General features: G+C 45.8%; 1 protein-coding gene across 1 annotated transcript in view; it reads right to left on the bottom strand.

Moving 5' to 3' along the window:
• The window catches only part of CELF5 (CUGBP Elav-like family member 5), a 113446-nt gene that overhangs the window by 72417 nt on the left and 21674 nt on the right, over positions 1 to 19355 (bottom strand). The window contains exon 2 of the mRNA XM_058163574.1: positions 19251 to 19333. Within this exon, the coding sequence (XP_058019557.1) occupies positions 19251 to 19333 (83 nt within the window). The remainder of the gene's footprint in view (positions 1 to 19250; positions 19334 to 19355) is intronic.

The raw sequence follows: 19355 nt of genomic DNA, 5'->3' as shown, positions 1-19355 counted from the left end.
GTTACAAATCTGAGGTGCCGAGCATCTAAATTTTGTTCATGGGGATGCTGCAATGGTCACAAGTGTGAAAAAAGTCCCTTTTTGAACAGTGCTGTCATAACTTTGAATGGTCACTAAATGAACGATTGTAAGTCAAGGACTACCTGCATAGAGGGACGTGGTGGCTCAGTTGGCTAAGACTCTGAGCTTGTCGATCGAAAGGTTGGCAGTTCAGCGGTTCGAATCCCTAGTGTCGCGTAACGGGGTGAGCTCCCGTCACTTGTCCCAGCTTCTGCCAACCTAGCAGTTCGAAAGCATGTAAAAATGCAAGTAGAAAAAATAGGGACCATCTTTGGTGGGAAAGTAACAGCATTCCATGCGCCTTTGGCATTGAGTCATGCTGGCCACATGACCATGGAGACGTCTTCGGACAGCGCTGGCTCTTCGGCTTTGAAATGGAGATGAGCACCGCCCCCTAGAGTCGGCAACGACTAGCACGTATGTGCGAGGGGAACCTTTACCTTTACCTTACCTGCATAGGATTGGGCTCACCTGGTGGCCTCCTATAGACAAGCAACTAACCTGTCCCGACAGCACTGAGCCTCTGTGGCTCAGACTGCTAATGCAGTCTGTTATTAACACAGCTGCCTGCAATTACTGCAGGTTCAAGTCCCACCAGGCCCAAGGTTGGCTCAGCCTTCCATCCTTTATAAGGTAGGTAAAATGAGGACCCAGATTGTTGGGGGCAATAAGTTGACTTTGTATATAAATATACAAATAGGATGAAGACTATTGCTAACATAGTGTAAGCCGCCCTGAGTCTTCGGAGAAGGGCGGGATATAAATGCAAATAAAAAAAAAATAGTACTCAGCTTTTTGAGATCAGCTATTAGGACCTGGCACTTGAAGTTAAATCACCCAAAAGTCAAAGCTTGTGACTGAATGGAGAGACAAGATTATGTGGGTGCTTCATTGCTGGAGGTTTTTAAGAAGGGGGTTGGACTAACAGAATAACAGAGTTGGAGGGGACCTTGGAGGTCTTCTAGTCCAACCCCTCTGCTCAAGCAGGAGACCCTACACCATTTCAGGCAAGTAGCTGTCCAGTCTCCTCTTAAAAGCTTCCAGTGTTGGAACATCCACAACTCCTGGAGGCAAGTCATTCCGCTGGTTAATTGTTCTGTCAGGAAATTTCTCCCTAGTTCTAAGTTGCTTCTTTCTTTGATCAGTTTCCACCCATTGCTTCTTGTTCTGCCCTCAGGTGCTTTGGAGAATAGTTTGACTCCCTCTTCTTTGTGGCAACCCCTGAGATATTGGAACACTGCTATCATGTCTCCCCTAGTCCTTTTTTTCATTAAACTACACATACCCAATTTCAGCAACCGTTCTTTGTAGAAGACCACCCAGATTCCTTCAAGCTCTATTCTGATTGAATCTTATATTTGGAGAGCCCATTTCAAATTCCTTAGGACTGTCACAAAGAGGGCACTATGTGTGTGTATGTATCTCTATTTCTCTCTCTCTCTCTCTCTCTCTATCCTCTCTATCTCTCTATTTTTATCTCTCTCTACCTACCTACCTACTTATTTATTTATTTATTTATTTCAATTTTTATACCGCCCTTCTCCCGAAGGACTCAGGGCGGTGTACAGCCTAGTAAAAATACAATGTATAAACATTAAAAAGAAGTTAAAAAGAAATATTATAACGTGGCCAAAATTTTTAAAACCATTTAAAATCATAAGACATAAATAACCCAATAAAATATCAATCCAGTCCCGCTTGAATAAATAGGTGCGTTTTCAGCTCACGGCGAAAGGTCCGAAGATCAGGCACTTGACGTAAACCAGGGGGAAGTTCATTCCAGAGCGTAGGAGCTCCAACAGAGAAGGCCCTTCCTGGGGCCGCCAGCCGGCATTGCTTGGCGGACGGCACCCTGAGAAGGCCCTCTGTGTGAGCGCACGGGTCGGTGGGAGGCAAAAGGTAACAGCAGGCGGTCCCGTAAGTACCGGGTCCTAAGCCATGGGCGCTTTAAAGGTGGTAACCAAAATCTTGAAGCGCACCGAAGACCACAGGAAGCCAGTGCAAGCTGCGCAGGATTGGTGTTACATGGGAGCAACGAGTCGCTCCCACTATTACCCGCGCAGCTGCATTCTGAACTAGCTGCAGCCTCCGGGTGCACTTCAAGGGCAGCCCCATGTAAAGAGCATTGCAATAGTCCAAGCGGGAGGTGACAAGGGCATGAGTGACCGTGCATAAGGCATCCCGGTCAAGAAAGGGGCGCAACTGGCGCACCAAGCGTACTTGGTGGAAGGCACTCCTGGAGACGGCCGCCAGATGATCGTCAAACGACAGCCGCCCATCCAAGAGGACACCCAAGTTGCGCACCCTCTCCGATGGGGCCAATAACTCGCCCCCCACAGCCAGCTGCGGCTGCAGCTGACTGTACCGGGATGCCGGCATCCACAGCCACTCCGTCTTGGAGGGATTGAGCTTGAGTCTGTTTCTCCCCATCCAGACCCATACGGCTTCCAGGCACCGGGACAGCACTTCGACAGCTTCATTGGGGTGGTCCGGGGTGGAAAAGTACAGCTGAGTATCATCAGCGTACAGATGATAACTCACCCCGAAACCACTGATGACCTCACCCAGCGGCTTCATGTAGATGTTGAACAGGAGGGGCGAGAGAATCGACCCCTGAGGCACCCCACAAGTAAGGTGCCTCACGGTCGACCTCTGCCCCACTGTCAACACCGTCTGCGACCGGTCGGAGAGATAGGAGGAGAACCACCGATAAACGGTGCCTCCCACTCCCAACCCCTCCAACCGGTGCAGCAAGATACCATGGTCGATGGTATCAAAAGCCGCTGAGAGATCTAATAGGACCAGGGCAGAGGAACAACCCCTATCCCTGGCCCTCCAGAGGTCATCCACCAACGCGACCAAAGCTGTCTCCGTACTGTGACCGGTCCGGAAGCCGGACTGGAACGGGTCTAGATAGACAGCTTCATCCAGGTACCGGGGAAGCTGCCATGCAACCACACTCTCTACAACCTTCGCCACAAAGCGAAGGTTGGAGACTGGACGATAATTACCCAAAACAGCTGGGTCCAGGGAAGGCTTCTTGAGGAGGGGTCTCACCACCGCCTCTTTCAAGGCAACGGGGAAAACCCCTTCCAACAATGAAGCATTTATAATTCCCTGGAGCCAGCCTCGTGTCACATCCTGAGTAGCCAGCACCAGCCAGGAAGGACACGGGTCCAATAAACACGTGGTCGCATGTAGCCTCCCCAGTAACCTGTCCACGTCCTCGGGAGCCACAGTCTCAAACTCATCCCAAATAACCTCAACAAGATGTGCCTCTGCCATCCCACTTGGATCATCGCAATTTTGGTCTAAACTATCCCGAAGCTGAACGATTTTATCGTATAGATAACCGTTAAACTCCTCGGCACGTCCCTGTAGGGGGTCATCCCGCCCCCCCTGTTGAAGGAGGGAGCGAGTCAACCGAAACAGGGCGGCCGGGCGGTTATCTGCCGATGCAATGAGGGTGGAAACGTAGGAACGTTTCGCCTCCCTCATTGCCACTAGGTAGGTCTTAGTAAAAGAGCTCACTAGTGTCCGATCAGCCTCGGAATGGCTAGACCTCCAGGTACTCTCTAGGCGTCTTCTCCGGCGTTTCATCTCCCTCAGCTCCTCAGAGAACCAGGGAGCCAAGTGAGATCTACGCCGGGTCAGAGGCCGCAAAGGCACGACACGGTCCAAAGCCCCAGCCGCGGCCCGTTCCCAGGCTGCAACTAGTTCTTCAGTCGTGCCGTGGGCCAGATCCTCAGGAAACGGCCCAAGCTCCGTCCGGAACCTCTCAGGGTCCATCAGGCGCCTGGGACGGAACCAACGCATTGGCTCCATCTCCCTGCGGTGGTGAGTGGCGGTCCAAAAGTCCAGGCGAAGGAGAAAATGATCCGACCATGACACTGGTTCCGTCACTAAATCTCCTAATACCAGATCATTAATCCCCTGTGTTTCCCCAAAAATAATCCTGTGTAATCCTGTGTTTCCCCAAAAATAAGACCCTGTCTTATATATTTTTTGAACCTCGATATAAGTGCTTGGCCTTATTTTTGGGGAGGTCTTATTATTTTGGGGCGCGTGGAGCAAGACGGGGCTCCTCTTACCGTCTTACCTGATTTCCAGCTCTGTCTCCCTAACCCTAATCAGAGGAAATGGCAGGAACCGGCTGCGCATGGGGTTAATTCTTTTCAGGAAGGGCTTATTTTTGGGGGAGGGCTTATTTTGAGGAGAGGGCATATTTTTGGGGAAACGTGGTATCTATCTATCTATCTATCTGTTTGTCTGTCTGTCTGTCTGTCTAATCTAGGGCATTAAAATATATAATAATAATAATAATAATAATAATAATAATAATAATAATAATAATAATAATAATAATAATAATAATAATAATAATAGGATCTGCTCTCATAATTCGCTGATACATCACACAGTCCTAAACGCTTGGGAAGTGTTCGACTAGTGATCTGTCATATGAAATCCAGCATAATTATCTCGTTTGCTATGTATACTGTCATTTTGTGTAAATAAAATAATAATAATAATAATAATAATAATAATAATAATAATAATAATAATAATAATAATAATAGTAACAGAGTTGGAAGGGACCTTGGAGGCCTTCTAGTCCAACCCCCTGCCCAGGTAGGAAACCCTACACCATCTCAGTCAGATGGTTATCCAACATTTTCTTAAAAATTTCCAGTGTTGGAGCATTCACAACTTCTGCAGGCAAGTTATTCCACTGATTAATTGTTCTAACTGTCAGAAAATTTCTCCTTAGTTCTAAGTTGCTTCTCTCCTTGATCAGTTTCCACCCATTGCTTCTTGTTCTACCCTCAGGTGCTTTGGAGAACAGCCCGACTCCCTCTTCTTTGTGGCAACCCCTACTTTGTGGCAACCCCTACTGCCCTGGGAGACAGGCACAGAGGGACGCTAAGTCAGAATGGCAGATTACGAGAGAACTCTTTGGGAGTTAGAGCAATTTGACAGAAGAACCAACGATCAAGAGGAATTGATTGCTGGCTGGGCTTCGACTTACAGCAGTTCATTTAGTGACCATTCGAAGATACAATGGCACTGAAGAAAGTGACTTAGGACCAGTTCTCACACTTAACGACCGTTGCAGCATCCCCATGGTCATGTGATCAGAATTTGGGTGCTTGGCAACCTGCTCGTATTTATGACGGTTGCAGTGTCCCAGAGTCATGCAGTCTCCATTTTGTGACCTTCCGACAAGCAAAGTCCATGGGGAAGCCAGATTCACTTAACAACCATGTTGCTAACTGAACAACTGCAGTGATTCACAACCACTGCGGCAAGGAAGTGTAGATAGTTAGCACCAACCCCCCTCCTAGAAGAATGAAACATTTTGAGAAATATTAAAAGGGAAGAATGGAGAAACATGCTCTTGGAAAGTAGCCCCCACCTTCCTTAATAGCCCTCTGCAGATGTCAGCACTTAAGAGATAAAGAGATAGCTAGCTCTATTCATAAGCAAATTCCCTGCAGCAAGGTCTGAATAAAGGTAGGATTAGCCCATAGCCACAATAGGGATTGCCCAACAAGCTCCTTCATTGCATCAGCCCAAACTTCAACCAAACTTAGCTCAGACAAACATGACCCCTACATGGCCCCACAGGAGTCTGACAACAGCCAATAGAATACATCAGGGGTAGTCAACCTTTTTATATCTACTGCCCACTTTTGTATCTCTGTTAGTAGTAAAATTTTCTAACTGCCCACCGGTGCCACAGTAATGCGCCGTGTATCGTCGTCTGCGCATGCGTCTTGCGCATTGTGGATTGGGTTTGGGGGGGTGCTGCTGGCTACCAGCTCTGCTTGTCTGTTACAGCTGGGTGGTGGTGGGGGAGATGCGCGAGCTATTCTGGGACAAGGCTCTTTTGTTTGCGGTCACACTATAGCGCCATTTATATATATTGACCATCAATTGTGTTGTAAATGTTGTACCTTGATGAACGTATCTTTTCTTTTATGTACACTGAGAGCATATGCACCAAGACAAATTCCTTGTGTGTCCAATCACACTTGGCCAATAAAATTCTATTCTATTCTATTCTATTCTATTTAGTTTCACTTACGTAACGTGAAGTAAACTTATGCGCGGGCGATACAAATAGTATATTTTCAGAAATTTAAATTGTCACGGGGAATTTTACGAAAACCTAATGAAAAAGTTTTTAAATAATGCTATGAAATTTTTTAAAAAATTAAATTAAAAAAAAAGGAAAGTGCTTCAGTATCGGACAAAACCCCTACCGCCCACCATGAAAGCTGGAACGCCCACTAGTGGGCGGTAGGGACCAAGTTGACTACCACTGGAATACATCTTCTTGCACAGTAACAGGAAGTTCAAGTGCAAAGTCCCAGAGAAGGTATAAATACCCCCCACACACACACACACACTCTCTCAACTCCATGTGGTCAGCCGCCCAGGTCCATCCATGTGGTTCTGCTTCCTCATTAAACCCTCATTAAACCCTCTTTCTGCTTCCTCATTAAACCCTCCATGTTTCCAGTGTCTTTCTCCCTGCTTGGAAGCGAACCAGATTGGATATTTCTTCCAACAGAAGTTTGCAAAACGGGACAAAATTCACTTAACAACCGTCTGGCCTCACGAACAGACATTTTGGCATCGACGGTGGGCTTAAGTCGAGGATTACCTGTCGAGAAATGAACTTCCCCAGGTTCCCGAAAGGGGACCGAGAATTTCTACTCGCAGGGCTTTGAGATGCACCCACACACAAATCCCAGGTTTTTATTTTTAAAACCACAGAACGTGGATCTGACATTTTCCGTTTCCTTTCGAACCCCCACAGGTGGCACCTCTGTGAAGCAGCCGTATTTTGTTTTTTTGTTTTTTTTTCTCCCCTGCAAATATAAGAGAACGAAGCCAGCAAAAAAATATTTCGAAATAGCGAAGGGGAAAGGTTAACGGCCTTCTTCCTCGTCTGTTCTACCTTAAGAAATAGTTGTGGAAGGAACTGACCTTTAGAAGGAAGGTGGTGGGGGGGAAATCTCTCTCTCTTTTTTTATTTATTTATCTATCTATCTATCTATCTATCTATCTATCTATCTATCTATCTATCTATCTATTTAATTAGATTTTTATACTGCCCTTCTCCCGAAGGACTCAGGGCGGTGAACATCAAATAAAAACAACTAGTACATAAATAAGTTTAAAAACATATTAAAAACTAATATAAAGGGCCATGGTAGCTCAGGCTGGTAAGAAGCCTGTTATTAGAACACAGCAGCCTGCAATTACTGCAGGTTCAAGCCCGGCCCAAGGTTGACTCAGCCTTCCATCCTTTATAAGGTAGGTAAAATGAGGACCCAGATTGTTGGGGGGGCAATAAGTTGACTTTGTAAAAAAATATACAAATAGGATGAGACTATTGCCTTATACACTGTAAGCCGCCCTGAGTCTTCGGAGAAGGGCGGGATATAAATGTAAATAAAATAAATAAATAAATAAACTAGCCAAATTTAAAATTAACACTAAAATAGACAGTCCTAAAACCCATCTTAAAATTCCCTCAAGCTAGCCCCGCAAGGTGGAATAGAAAAGTCTTGAGCTCGCGTTTAAAAGACCGGAGGTCGGGGAGTTGACGCAGCCCCGGAGACAACTCATTCCATAGGGCTGGAGCCCCCACAGAGAAGCCCCTCCCCCTGGGGGCCGCCAGTCGACATTGTTTGACTGACGGCACCCTGAGGAGGCCCTCCCTATGGGAGCGCACAGGTTGATGGGAGGCTACAGGCTGCAGTAGGCGGTCCCGAAGGTAACCCGGTCCTGTGCCATGGAGCACTTTAAAGGTGATGACCAGTACCTTGAATTGCACCCAGAAGACCACCGGCAACCAGTGCAGGCTGCGCAGGAGAGGTGTTACATGGGAGCATCGTGTTGTGCTCCTTCTATTACCCGCGCAGCTCTTCAAGGGGAGCCCCATGTAGAGAGCATTGCAGTAGTCCAGGCGGGAACAAATCCAGGCGGGAACAAATTTTTGATGTTTCCACATGAGAGGGACGGAGAAACGACCAGCTGTTTTAGAACTACCTTTCCCAGACTGGATCCTGGCCAGAGGTTTTGGACTACAATTCCCATCAGCTTCGGTTTTTCGCAATTACAGACAGATCTCAACTTGGAAACTCAGCTTGGGACGGGAATCTGCCGCTGAGCATTAATAGCAATGAAACGAGACTGCTTCACTCAACGATTGCAATCCCGGCTCTACCAACTGCAGTCGTTAAAGCAATTGCATGGGTGGTTAAGGGGAGCATGGGAGAGCTGCGGGGATGAGGGTGTCCCTTGGCTGAACTTCTTCTGTTGGGGTGAAGAAACAGAGTTTAAGATCATGCCTTCCCACTCTACCTGAGCCAGGAGGCCTCAGGTGGCTATAAAGCTCACAGGTGTGTTCCAAGCTGCTCCAGGCCAAGAGCTTTTGCTGACTACAAGGCCCATAAATTGCTCCCTTTCTTTTTACGTTGTTCTGCAGCTGCTGGCAGATGCATCCATCTGAGGAGAGGCTCAGCTCACCTGCACAGGTGGCTTCGCACCATTTCTGCACGAGCCAGTAAAAGGGCTGTGAAAATATCTACAGACCACCTCTGCTAAAAAAAAAACTAATTCCCATAAGGCTGTCGTGTCCCACTCCTCCGCTGACGACCGGGTCAGGGAAATCCGAATCAGGCGTGCCTCTGGAGCTCTGCCAAAGTCCTAGCAAAGTCCTCAAGGCAGGCAGGAGACCAGAAAGTGACTTCAGCAAGATATGTGTAGACTTTGCCTGACTCAGAGAATGCCAGAAAGCAGATCCTTTATATAGGCCATGGGGTGTGGCTCCATGACTCAGCACTTATCCAGGCCTGCCCCTCCCTTCCTTCTGACGCCGCCGCCTATCAATTCTTCTGAAGCGAGGGTCATTCCAGTCGGCAGCTGTTGGTAATTGACCTCCATCAGGCTCACATGCTGTGGGGGAGGGCGAGGGGTCTAGTTGCTCCGTTTGCCTGGGCATGGAGCCAGGGCTGGGGCCGGGAGGTGCCCCCTCCTCCTCAGCCTGTCTGGGCATGGAGCCAGGGCTGGGGCCGGGAGGCATACTAGGACATCCCTCAGCGTTCGGAAGCAGATAAGAAGACCCCGGCTGCGGTAAGAGCGGGCAAGACACAACAAAGGCTTTCATCAGATTCGCACTGTTAGAAGGGACCTTGTAGGTCATCTAATCCAACCCCCCCGCCCAGGCAGGGGACCCTACACCATTTCTGACAAATGGCAGTCCAGTCTCTTCTTGAAAGCCTCCAGTGATGAAGCTCCCACAACTTCCAAAGGCAACTTCTGTTCCATGGATCAATTGCTCTCACTGTCAGAAAATGACTCCTTATCTTGTCTTATCAAAAGAACAATTAATCAGTGGAACGACTTGCCTGCAGAAGTTGTGAATGCTCCAACACTGGAAGTTTTTAAGAAGATGTTGCAGAACCATTTGTCTGAAGTGGTGTAGGGTTTCCTGCCGGAGCAGGGGGTTGGACTAGAAGACCTCCAAGGTCCCTTCCAACTCTGTTATTCTATTCTATGCCCTGGAATGTCAAACCATCTTAGTAGGGACTGTATTACTTGTCTCCTTCTCATCTATTTCTTACCTCTTTCCTTAGCTTCTTATGACTCTCCCTTTGTTGTTTGTATCTTATGATTTATGTCAATTTCTTTTATTTAGTATCCTACGACTGTCATAGAGTGTTGTGTCTTATGATTTATGATGAATCTATTTTAAGATGATTAGAATCATAAATAACCATGTTACTAACTAACTTAACAACTGCAGCCATTCCAATCACAACAACAGGGGCAAGAAAAATCACGAAACGGGGGCAAAACTCACTTTTAACAACCGTCTCGCTTAGCAATGGAAATCTTGGGCTCAACTGCGGTCGTAAACCGAGGATTCCCGGTACTCGGTTTACAATAAATCAGATAAACAAACTCAACAGGACTGCTTTCAAGCAGAATTCTTCCAAGGCCACGAATTCAGCTTCTGTAAAGTGGATGCTTTTAAACTGTTTCCCATTTTGCTGCGGTTTTATTTATTTTTATTGTTAGAGAGGATAAGAGGATAGAGCAAACTGGCTAGTAATAGAAATAGTTGATAAAGAAACATCCAGGACATAAACTCCTACCCTCAAAACGACGCTATAGAGCACTGCACACCAGAACAACTAGACACAAAAACAGTTTTTTCCCGAAGGCCATCACTCTGCTAAACAAATAATTCCCTCAACACTGTCAAACTATTTACTAAATCTGCACTACTATTAACCTTCTCATCATTCCCATCACCAATCTCTTCCCACTTATAACTGTATGACTGTAACTTTGTTGCTGGCAATCCTTATGATTTACATTGCTATATTGACCATCATTTGTGTTGTAAATGTTGTACCTTGATGAACGTATCTTTTCTTTTATGCACACTGAGAGCATATGCACCAAGACAAATTCCTTGTGTGTCCAATCACACTTGGCCAATAAAAAAAAAATCTATTCTAATTCTATTCTATCTCGAGATCCGGGGACCATGTTGTCTTTCTGGCCTCAAAACGGTGCAGAGGAGAAGTGAGCCTGGCTCTCCATCAGGATGTGAAAAACTGTCCTGCAGTGTGAAAATGTGTGTGTGTGTGTGTGTGTGTATGTGTATGTGTATGTGTGTGTGTGCCACAGCTTTCAGAGAAAGCAAGAAAAATGCTGTGAGAATTGCTTTTCCTCCAGATGAAAGGACTACAGTATCATTGCCCGAAATGCCAGTGCAATCCTAGGCTGCATTAACAGAGGGATAGAATCAAGATCACTTGAAGTATTACTAACACTTGACAAGGCCTTGGTAAGGCCACACTTGGAAGACTGCATCCAGTTTGGTCGCCCGATGTAAAAAAAAATACACTGAGACTCTAGAAAGAGCGCAGAGAAGAGCAACAAAGATGATTAGAGGATGTTGTGGTCCGCCAGCAGCCTGCGGAGCTGGCAACGGAGTCAGACAGCGATGAGGCTGAGGAAGAACATGGGCCAGTCCTGGAGGCTGTGGAAGGCCCAGATAAGGGTTCTGCATCGGAGGCAGAGATGGGGCCAGGGCCATCGGGGAGTGATGTGTGGACTCCAGAGCCTCCAGAGGCTGACAGTAGTGAGGCAGAGGAACAGGAGGAGCCTGTTCCTAATGCACGCATGAGAAGAGCTGCCAGAAGGCAAGAGCAGCTCAAGCAAAGAGGACGACTCGGGAGTAAGGCCAGGAGATGATTGGCCCCTCCCATAAGGCTTAAAAGACCAGCAACGGCGTTTGGGCTGTTTGCCGGAAAACAACATTGATAGTTTTGTCTTGTTGCATTTGCTTCATATCGGTTCAGTTCTTCTGAACTTTTGCCAAGAAAGGCCTTTGGCAGTTTGCCTAATTGGACCAAGGTTGACGATAGGACTGAGGAATTGTGTTGGGAGTAATTTGCTTTAGTTTAGTTGAACTACGCTGAGAATGAATTAATTCTCAGCTGTTATAATAAAGTCTGTTTTGTTTGTACACTGACTGAGTTTTGGGCCTGGGTCACAACAGAGGACTGGAGGCTAAAAAATATGAAAAATAGCCACACGAATTTGGTACATCTAGTCCAGGGGTGTCAAACTCTATTTCATTGAGGGATGTATCAGGGTTGTGTTTGACCTTGGGGGGGGGGGGCTGTGGGGTGTGTGGTCAGCCTGACATCACTTGTGTTAAGGGCGCCTGTGGTGGCCTGAGTGCTCTTCCAGCGAAAACAGGTTCCCAAGCTCCATTTTCAACTGGGACAGCGTCCTGTAAATCTCTGCCAGAGAATATGGAGTTCGGGAGGGCTGCGCGCGGCCCTCACAAGCTCCGTTTTTGCTGGCAGAAACACTGCGGGCTGGTCCTTTGCTGTTTCCAGGGCAGCCCTGTGGGTCAGATCTAAGCACTCCTTGGGCTGGATCCGGTCCCCAGGCCTTGAGTTTAATACACCTGGTCTAGTCCAGGGATCAGCAATCTGCGGCTCCAGAGCTGCATGCAGCTCTTTGGGCCCTCTGCTGTGGCTCCCTGTCGGGTGATACCACCACTGGCTGGCCCCACTCCTTGACCTCCCCTCCCAGTCACTCCTCGCCTGGCCTGAGAAGATAACGGCAATGGCGGGGGGATGGAGAAGCGCCAGGGCAGAGACAGAGAGATACAGAGAGAGAGGGAGAGAGAGAGAGGGGAGAGAGATATGTCAAAAGGGTTTTATGGTTCCTGGAGTTTTTTAACAACTGGCTAACAAAGCTGGCTGAGGAATTCTGGGAGTTGAAGTCCACAAGTCTTAAAGTTGCCAAGGTTGGAGACCCCTGCTCCAAAGCACCTGAAGGCAGGAGAAGAAGCAACAGATGGAAACTAATCTTGGTAGGATCTTGGAGTTTTCATGTCAAATGATCTACTTTGCACTTGCAACATTATATTATATATTATATATTATATATTATATATTTTCTATTATATATTATATATATTATATATAATTATATATATTATATATTATATATTATATATTATATATTATATATTATATATTATATATTATATATTATATATATTATAATGTTGCAAGTGCCAAAGCCCACTGCAATTACATAGCAAAAAAAGCTCTAAGAGATGTAAACCTAATTTTGCGTAGCTTCTTTTCCAAAAACACCACACTACTAACCAGAGCATATAAAACATTTGCTAGACCAATTCTTGAGTACAGCTCGCCTGTCAGGAACCCATACCACATCTCTGACATCAATACAATTGAACGTGTCTAGAAATATTTTACAAGAAGAGTTCTCCATTCCTCTGAAAACGATAAAATACCCTATCCCACCAGACTTGAAATCCTAGGCTTAGAAAACTTGGAACTCTGTCGCCTTCGACAAGACCTAAGCTTAACTCATCTATTGTCATGTCCTTCCTGTTAAAGACTACTTCAGCTTTAATTGCAATAATACTAGAGCAACTAATAGATTTAAACTTAATGTCAACCGCTTTAATCTAGATTGCAGAAAATATGACTTCTGTAACAGAATCATCAGTGCTTGGAATACTTTACCTAACTCTGTGGTCTCTTCCCATAATCCTAAAAATTTTATCCAAAAACTTTCTACTATTGACCTCACCCCATTCCTAAGAGGACCATAAGGGGCGTGCATAAGCGCACAAACGTGCCTACCGTTCCTGTCCTATTGTGTTGTTGTTTTTTCCTTTTCTTTTCTTCTTCCTATATATATGCTTATACCTCCTTATATTTACTCATATATGTGTTTATATACTACATAATCTTTTTGTATGATACCTACATATATTGTTGTGACAAAATAAAATAAATAAAAATAAATAAATAAATAAATAATCAAGGAGAGAAGCAACCTGGAGAAATTTCCTGACAGTGAGAACAATTAACCAATGGAACCACTTGCCTGCAGAAGTTGTGAATGCTCCAACACTGAAGGTTTTTAAGAAGAGATTGGACAACCATTTGTTTGGAATGGTAGAGGACTACCTGCCTGAGCAAAGGGTTGGACTAGAAGACCTCCAAGGTCCCTTCCAACTCTCTGATTCTGTGATTCTGTTAAATGGTCAGCTTCTCCTTTCACAAAAGAAACAGCTGTTTCCCCCCCCCACACACACACAAATAGGAATAGTAGGAACCAATTGCAGGAGTATATAGTTAATCCTCGATTTACGACCACAGTTGATCCCAGAATTTCCGTTGCTAAGCAAGACAGTTGTTGAGTTTTGCCCCATTTTACCAACTTCCGATTCAGTTATTAATTGAATCCTCCAGCTGTTAAATTAATAACACTGTTGTTAAGCAAGTCAGGAATAGTTATTATTCCGCGGTCATTATTCCGCGGTGTGGCTCAGGCTGTAAGAAGCCTGTTATTAAAACACAGCTGCCTGCAATTACTGCAGGCTCGAATCCCACCAGGCCCAAGGTTGACTCAGCCTTCCATCCTTTATAAGGTAGGTAAAATGAGGACCCAGATTGTTGGGGGGGCAATAAGTTGACTTTGTAAAAATATACAAATAGAATGAGACTATTGCCTTACACACTGTAAGCCGCCCTGAGTCTTCGGAGAAGGGCGGGATATAAATGTAAATTAAAAAAAAAATAAAAAATTAAATGAATGGCTGTAAGTAGAGGACAACCTGTAAAAACAAAGGCACGAAGAGGTTTCACTCCTAAAAGAAAGTGGTTCAAAATTAAAAAAAAAAAAAAGAATGGGTGGGGACAGACTAAAACCAAAATGATATTGTTAAAATTGAAGCTGATTGAAGATCATTAAAGTAAGTGATAAGAGCTAGGGCAGTGATGGCTAACCTTTTTGTCATTGCGTGCCATGAGGGGGGGGGCGGGGGGGTTGTGCACGGACGTGCCCACACCCATAATTCTATGCGCCCCGCCCCCACGCATGTGCACGCGACCCACCCTCTCGCTCTCCCGCTCCTGGCATGCGATGGCCCGTAGGCCCATTTTTCTCTCTCACCTGGCTCCAGAGCCTTTCTAGGAGTCTGGGGAGTCTGGGGAAACGGGCCATATTCAGCCTCCGGAGGGCCTCCGAGGGGATGGAGAAGGCTGTTTTCGCCCTCCCCGGACTCCTAGAAAGGCTCTGGAGCCAGGTGAGAGAGAAAAATGGGCCTTCCCCCACCCCCTAAGGTCCTCCAGAGGCAGGAAACAACCTGTTTCCCTACTTCTGGTGGGCCCAGAAGGCCCAAAAATCAGTTGAGCTTGTGTGCCCACTGATATGGCACGTGTGCCATAGGTTCGCCATCACAGAGCTAGGCCATGGGTCCCCAACAGCGGTAGGTTTCCCATTTTGTTACCACCTTCCACGCCTGCGCCCGGCCTTCCGCGCACACGCTTTGCTTGCGCACGTGTCTTCCGCACAGGCCTCAATAGAATAGAATAGAATAGAATTTTTTTATTGGCCAAGTATGATTGGACACACAAGGAATTTGTCTTGGTGCATATGCTCTCAGTGTACATAAAAGAAAAGATACGTTCATCAAGGTACAACATTTACAACACAATTGATGGTCAATATATCAATATAAATCATAAGGATTGCCAGCAACAAGTTATAGTCATACAGTCCTAAGTGGAAAGAGATTGGTGATGGGAACTATGAGAAGATTAATAGTAGTGCAGATTTAGTCAATAGTCTGACAGTGTTGAGGGAATTATTTGTTTAGCAGAGTGATGGCCTTCGGGGAAAAACTGTCCTTGTATCTAGTTGTTCTGGGGTGCAGTGCTCTATAGCGTCGTTTTGAGGGTCGGAGTTGAAACAGTGCCTAAATAAACAAAAACGTGCCTAAATAAGACGGCATAGCACTACCCATGATCTCCGCTACCAGTGCGAACCGGCTGAATACCATCTCTGGTCCCCAACTGGGCTGCAGCCTGTTCGGAATTGGGCCACGTGAGTGGCTTGCCGGAGCATGTGTGTGTGCACACAGCTAAATTTGTGTGAGCAGAGGGCTGGCGAGCCCACGCATACACTGGCCCACCGTTTGTGTAAGTCGAGCTGGACTGGTGCACACCAGTTTTGCCACTCGCACTCGTGCGTCCCAGTTCCCCTCTCCATCCCCCCTCCCAAGACAGGCTGCCAAGCCGCAAAGATTGGGGACCCCTAGCCTAGGCTACAGCCTTGTGATCTCGGAGTGGTCTCCCATCTAAATAACTGGTCCAGCTTAGCTTTCTGAGCTCAGCTAAGTGTGTCGCCTGCTGAGGCTTGATCCATGTTAACTATTACAATTTGGGGGGGGCGGGGGCGGGAAGGAGCAGTTCTTAGAAACATGCTAATCATTTTGAGCAGAGGTTTATACATTCCTAAAATAGAGTTTGCTAAGTTCTTAATTTTAGTCTGCTTTTTTTAAACAACATTTCGCTGGTCCCGAAGGCAGCCTCTGCTATTTAGTATTTATAAAAGAGTGACAGGAAGATAAAAGAAGAAAGTGTGAAACGTAGGGGACTGGAGGCTAAAACAAACGATGAACGGTTGCAGGAACTGGGCATGGCTTGTCTAGGGAAGAGAAGGACCAGGGGAGACAGGATAGCAGGCTTCCAATATTTGAGGAATATTTGAGGAATATTTGAGGAATATTCCACACAGAGGAAGGGGGTCAAGCTATTTTCCAAAGCACCTAAAGGCCAGACAAGGAAGAATGGATGGAAACTGGAATAAGGAGAAATTTTCTGACAGTGAGAAAAATCCACCCATGGAACAGAAGCTGCCTTCGGAAGTTGTGGGAGTTTCATCACTTGAGACTTTCAAGAAGAGACTGGACTGCTATTTGTCAGAAATGGTGTAGGGTTTCCTGCTTGGGTGAGGGGGGTTGGACTAGATGACCTACAAGGTCCCTTCCGACTCTGTTAATCTGTATTTGTATCTGTTTCTTTCTTGCTCCATCTGCTGAAAAAAGTAATATTCTTTTCAATCTCTGTGTTCGAAGACGATTACAAACGATGATGCAGATTGTCCTCGACTTGCAACAATTCATTTAGTGACCGTTGAAAGTTACAACGGCAGTAAAAAAAAAAGGGACTTACGACCGTTTCTCACACGTCTGCCTGTAAAAAAAATTTTTTTTCCAGATCCACTGAAGGAAAAGGGATGGTGGGAATCATCTTAGAAGGGACCCTCCCTAATTTTCCAGGGTTTGAAAGAAAAGAAAGAAATAATTCCTTTGCAAGATTCCTGCAACAAAGACTAGAGCTATGCAAGCAATCCTCGACATAGAACAGTTTGTTTAGTGACCAAAGTTACAAAGAAAACTGAAAAAAACTGAAAAAAACTGAAAAAAGCGACTTATGACTGTTTTTCATACTTACGACTGTTGCAGCATCCCCAGGGTCACGTGATTTACATTCGCATGCTTGCCAACTGACTCACTTTTGTGACGGTCGCAGTGTCCCGGGGTCACGTGATCCACTAAACTAGGGGTCTCCAACCTTGGCAACTTTAAGACTTGTGGACTTCAACTCCCAGAATCCCTCAGCCAGCAAAGCAAAGCTGGCTGAGGAATTCTGGGAGTTGAAGTCCACAAGTCTTAAAGTTGCCAAGGTTAGAGACCCCTGCACTAAACAACGGTGGCCAGAAAGGTTCTAAAATGGGACAAAACTCACTTGACCAACTGTCTTGCTTAGCAATGGAAATTTTGGGCTCCATTGTGGTCATAACTCAAGGACTACCTGTATTATATTTACCTGTGAGTGGGGAATGAATGAACGAATGAATAAATGAATGAATAAATAAATTTTTTTTTTAAAAAAAACCAATCGTGAACAAAACTTCTTTTAAGGTCTGCCGTCCAAACTGAACTAAAATTCGGGGTGCTTGAAAAACTGGAGTTCATTGGCGAAGGTTTGGATACCGGAAAACCAGATTTTTCAGCAGTGATTCATTTAACGACTGTGGCGAGAGAGGTCGTATAATGGGACAAAGCTCACTTAACAACTGTCTTGCTTGGCAATGGAAATTTGGGGCTCCATTGTGGCCGTAACTCGAGGACTACCTGTATTATATTTAGCTGTGAATGGGAATAGATATTTATTTATTATTTATTTATTTATTTAATTTGATTTTTATACCGCCCTTCTCCCGAAGGACTCAGGGCGGTGTACAGGCAAGATAAAACCAGCAATACAAATATACAGGTTAAAATACCATTTAAAAAACTTATTTAAAATTAGCCTGAAATTAAAATTACCGTAAACTAAAAACCCCGTTTAAAAATTAAAAAAATTTCACATTAAAAATCCAATTTAAGCCAGCCCCGCGCGAATAAAGAGATGTGTCTTCAGTTCGCGACGGAATGTCCGAAGGTCAGGTATTTGACGTAGACCCGGGGGAAGCTCGTTCCAGAGTGTGGGAGCCCCCACAGAGAAGGCCCTTCCCCTGGGGGCCGCCAGCCGACATTGTTTGGCGGACGGCACCCTGAGAAGTCCCTCTCTATGGGAGCGTACGGGTCGGTGGGAGGCATGTGGTAACAGCAGATATATAGATAGATAGACAGATAGACAGACAGATAGACAGACAGATGACAGATAGATGATAGATGGATGGATGGATGATAGATAGATGTAGGTATGTAGATAGGTGATAAAGATAGATATAAGATAGATAGATAGATAGATAGATAGATAGATAGATAGATAGATAGATAGATAGATAGATAGATAGATAGATAGATAGATAGATAGATAGATAGGAAGAAAGTTAGATAGATACTGTTGTGACTTGTCCTCCCTCCTCTCCTCACCCGGGCCCCTCCTGTCTCCAACCGGGCCTGTTATCAGAGTCCGAGTCTGATAATGAAGATGAACGGCCTGTCATGCCTCCAGCACCCGGCCCTGGCCCCATGCCCGGAGAGGATTCCAGGAGTGAACGGACAAGCCCGATAAACTTCACTCATACAGGGTGTGAGCAGCAAGCCAGCCAGGTGCTGGAATTACTGACAGCAGATCCAGCTGAAGACAATTCACTGTAGGAGGACCCTCGCTTCCGGAGATCTGAGAGGCGACGCCAGCAGAAGGAGGGGTGGGGCAGGCCTGGATAAATGCTGAGTCATGGAGCCACACCCCACAGCCTATATAAAGGACCTGCTTTTGGCATTCCAACCTTGAGTCAAGCAAAGTCTTATCGAGTTTGCTGATACCGGACTCTATCGCTGAAGTCACAACTTGGACTCCTGCCTGCCCTGATAAACCTCGAAGGAACTTGGCAAGCTGCAGAGGCTTCGTTGCCAAGTCTGTTACGGACTCCCTTGACTCGTGTGTCGGAGTGGGAGTGGGACACAACAGATACACTTAAAAAAATGTCAGTAAAACTTCTTCTAAGGTCTGCTGTTGAAACTAAAATTCAGGGTGCTGGAAAAATTGGAATTCATTGGCGAAAGTTTGGACACCGAAAAACCAGATTTTTCAGACGGCCCTTGGCCTCCTATCTCAAATAAAGAAATGCAAGGAATTGATGTGAAATTTGTCTGCACTACCTTGCAGGGCTAACACCAATGGGGGGAAAAAAATCCCAGGAACATTCATCTATCCTCCCAACACATTTTGGCACATGACGCAAAACTGAAATTGTTCCAAGATTTAATGTTGTCCTCCGCCTGCAAAATTGACACTTACCCCCGGAAGCGTCTTCTGTTCGTGTAAGGCAGTCTGAGCTTTGATAGCAGAGTCTCGGGCGCAGTAGGTCAGGAAAGCGCACCCTGAAACGGAAGCAGAAGGTAC

Source organism: Ahaetulla prasina, chromosome 1, assembly GCF_028640845.1.
Source record: "Ahaetulla prasina isolate Xishuangbanna chromosome 1, ASM2864084v1, whole genome shotgun sequence".
NCBI lineage: Eukaryota > Metazoa > Chordata > Lepidosauria > Squamata > Colubridae > Ahaetulla > Ahaetulla prasina.
Note: the sequence above shows the minus strand (reverse complement) of the source record. Positions and strands in the feature narration are given on the sequence as shown.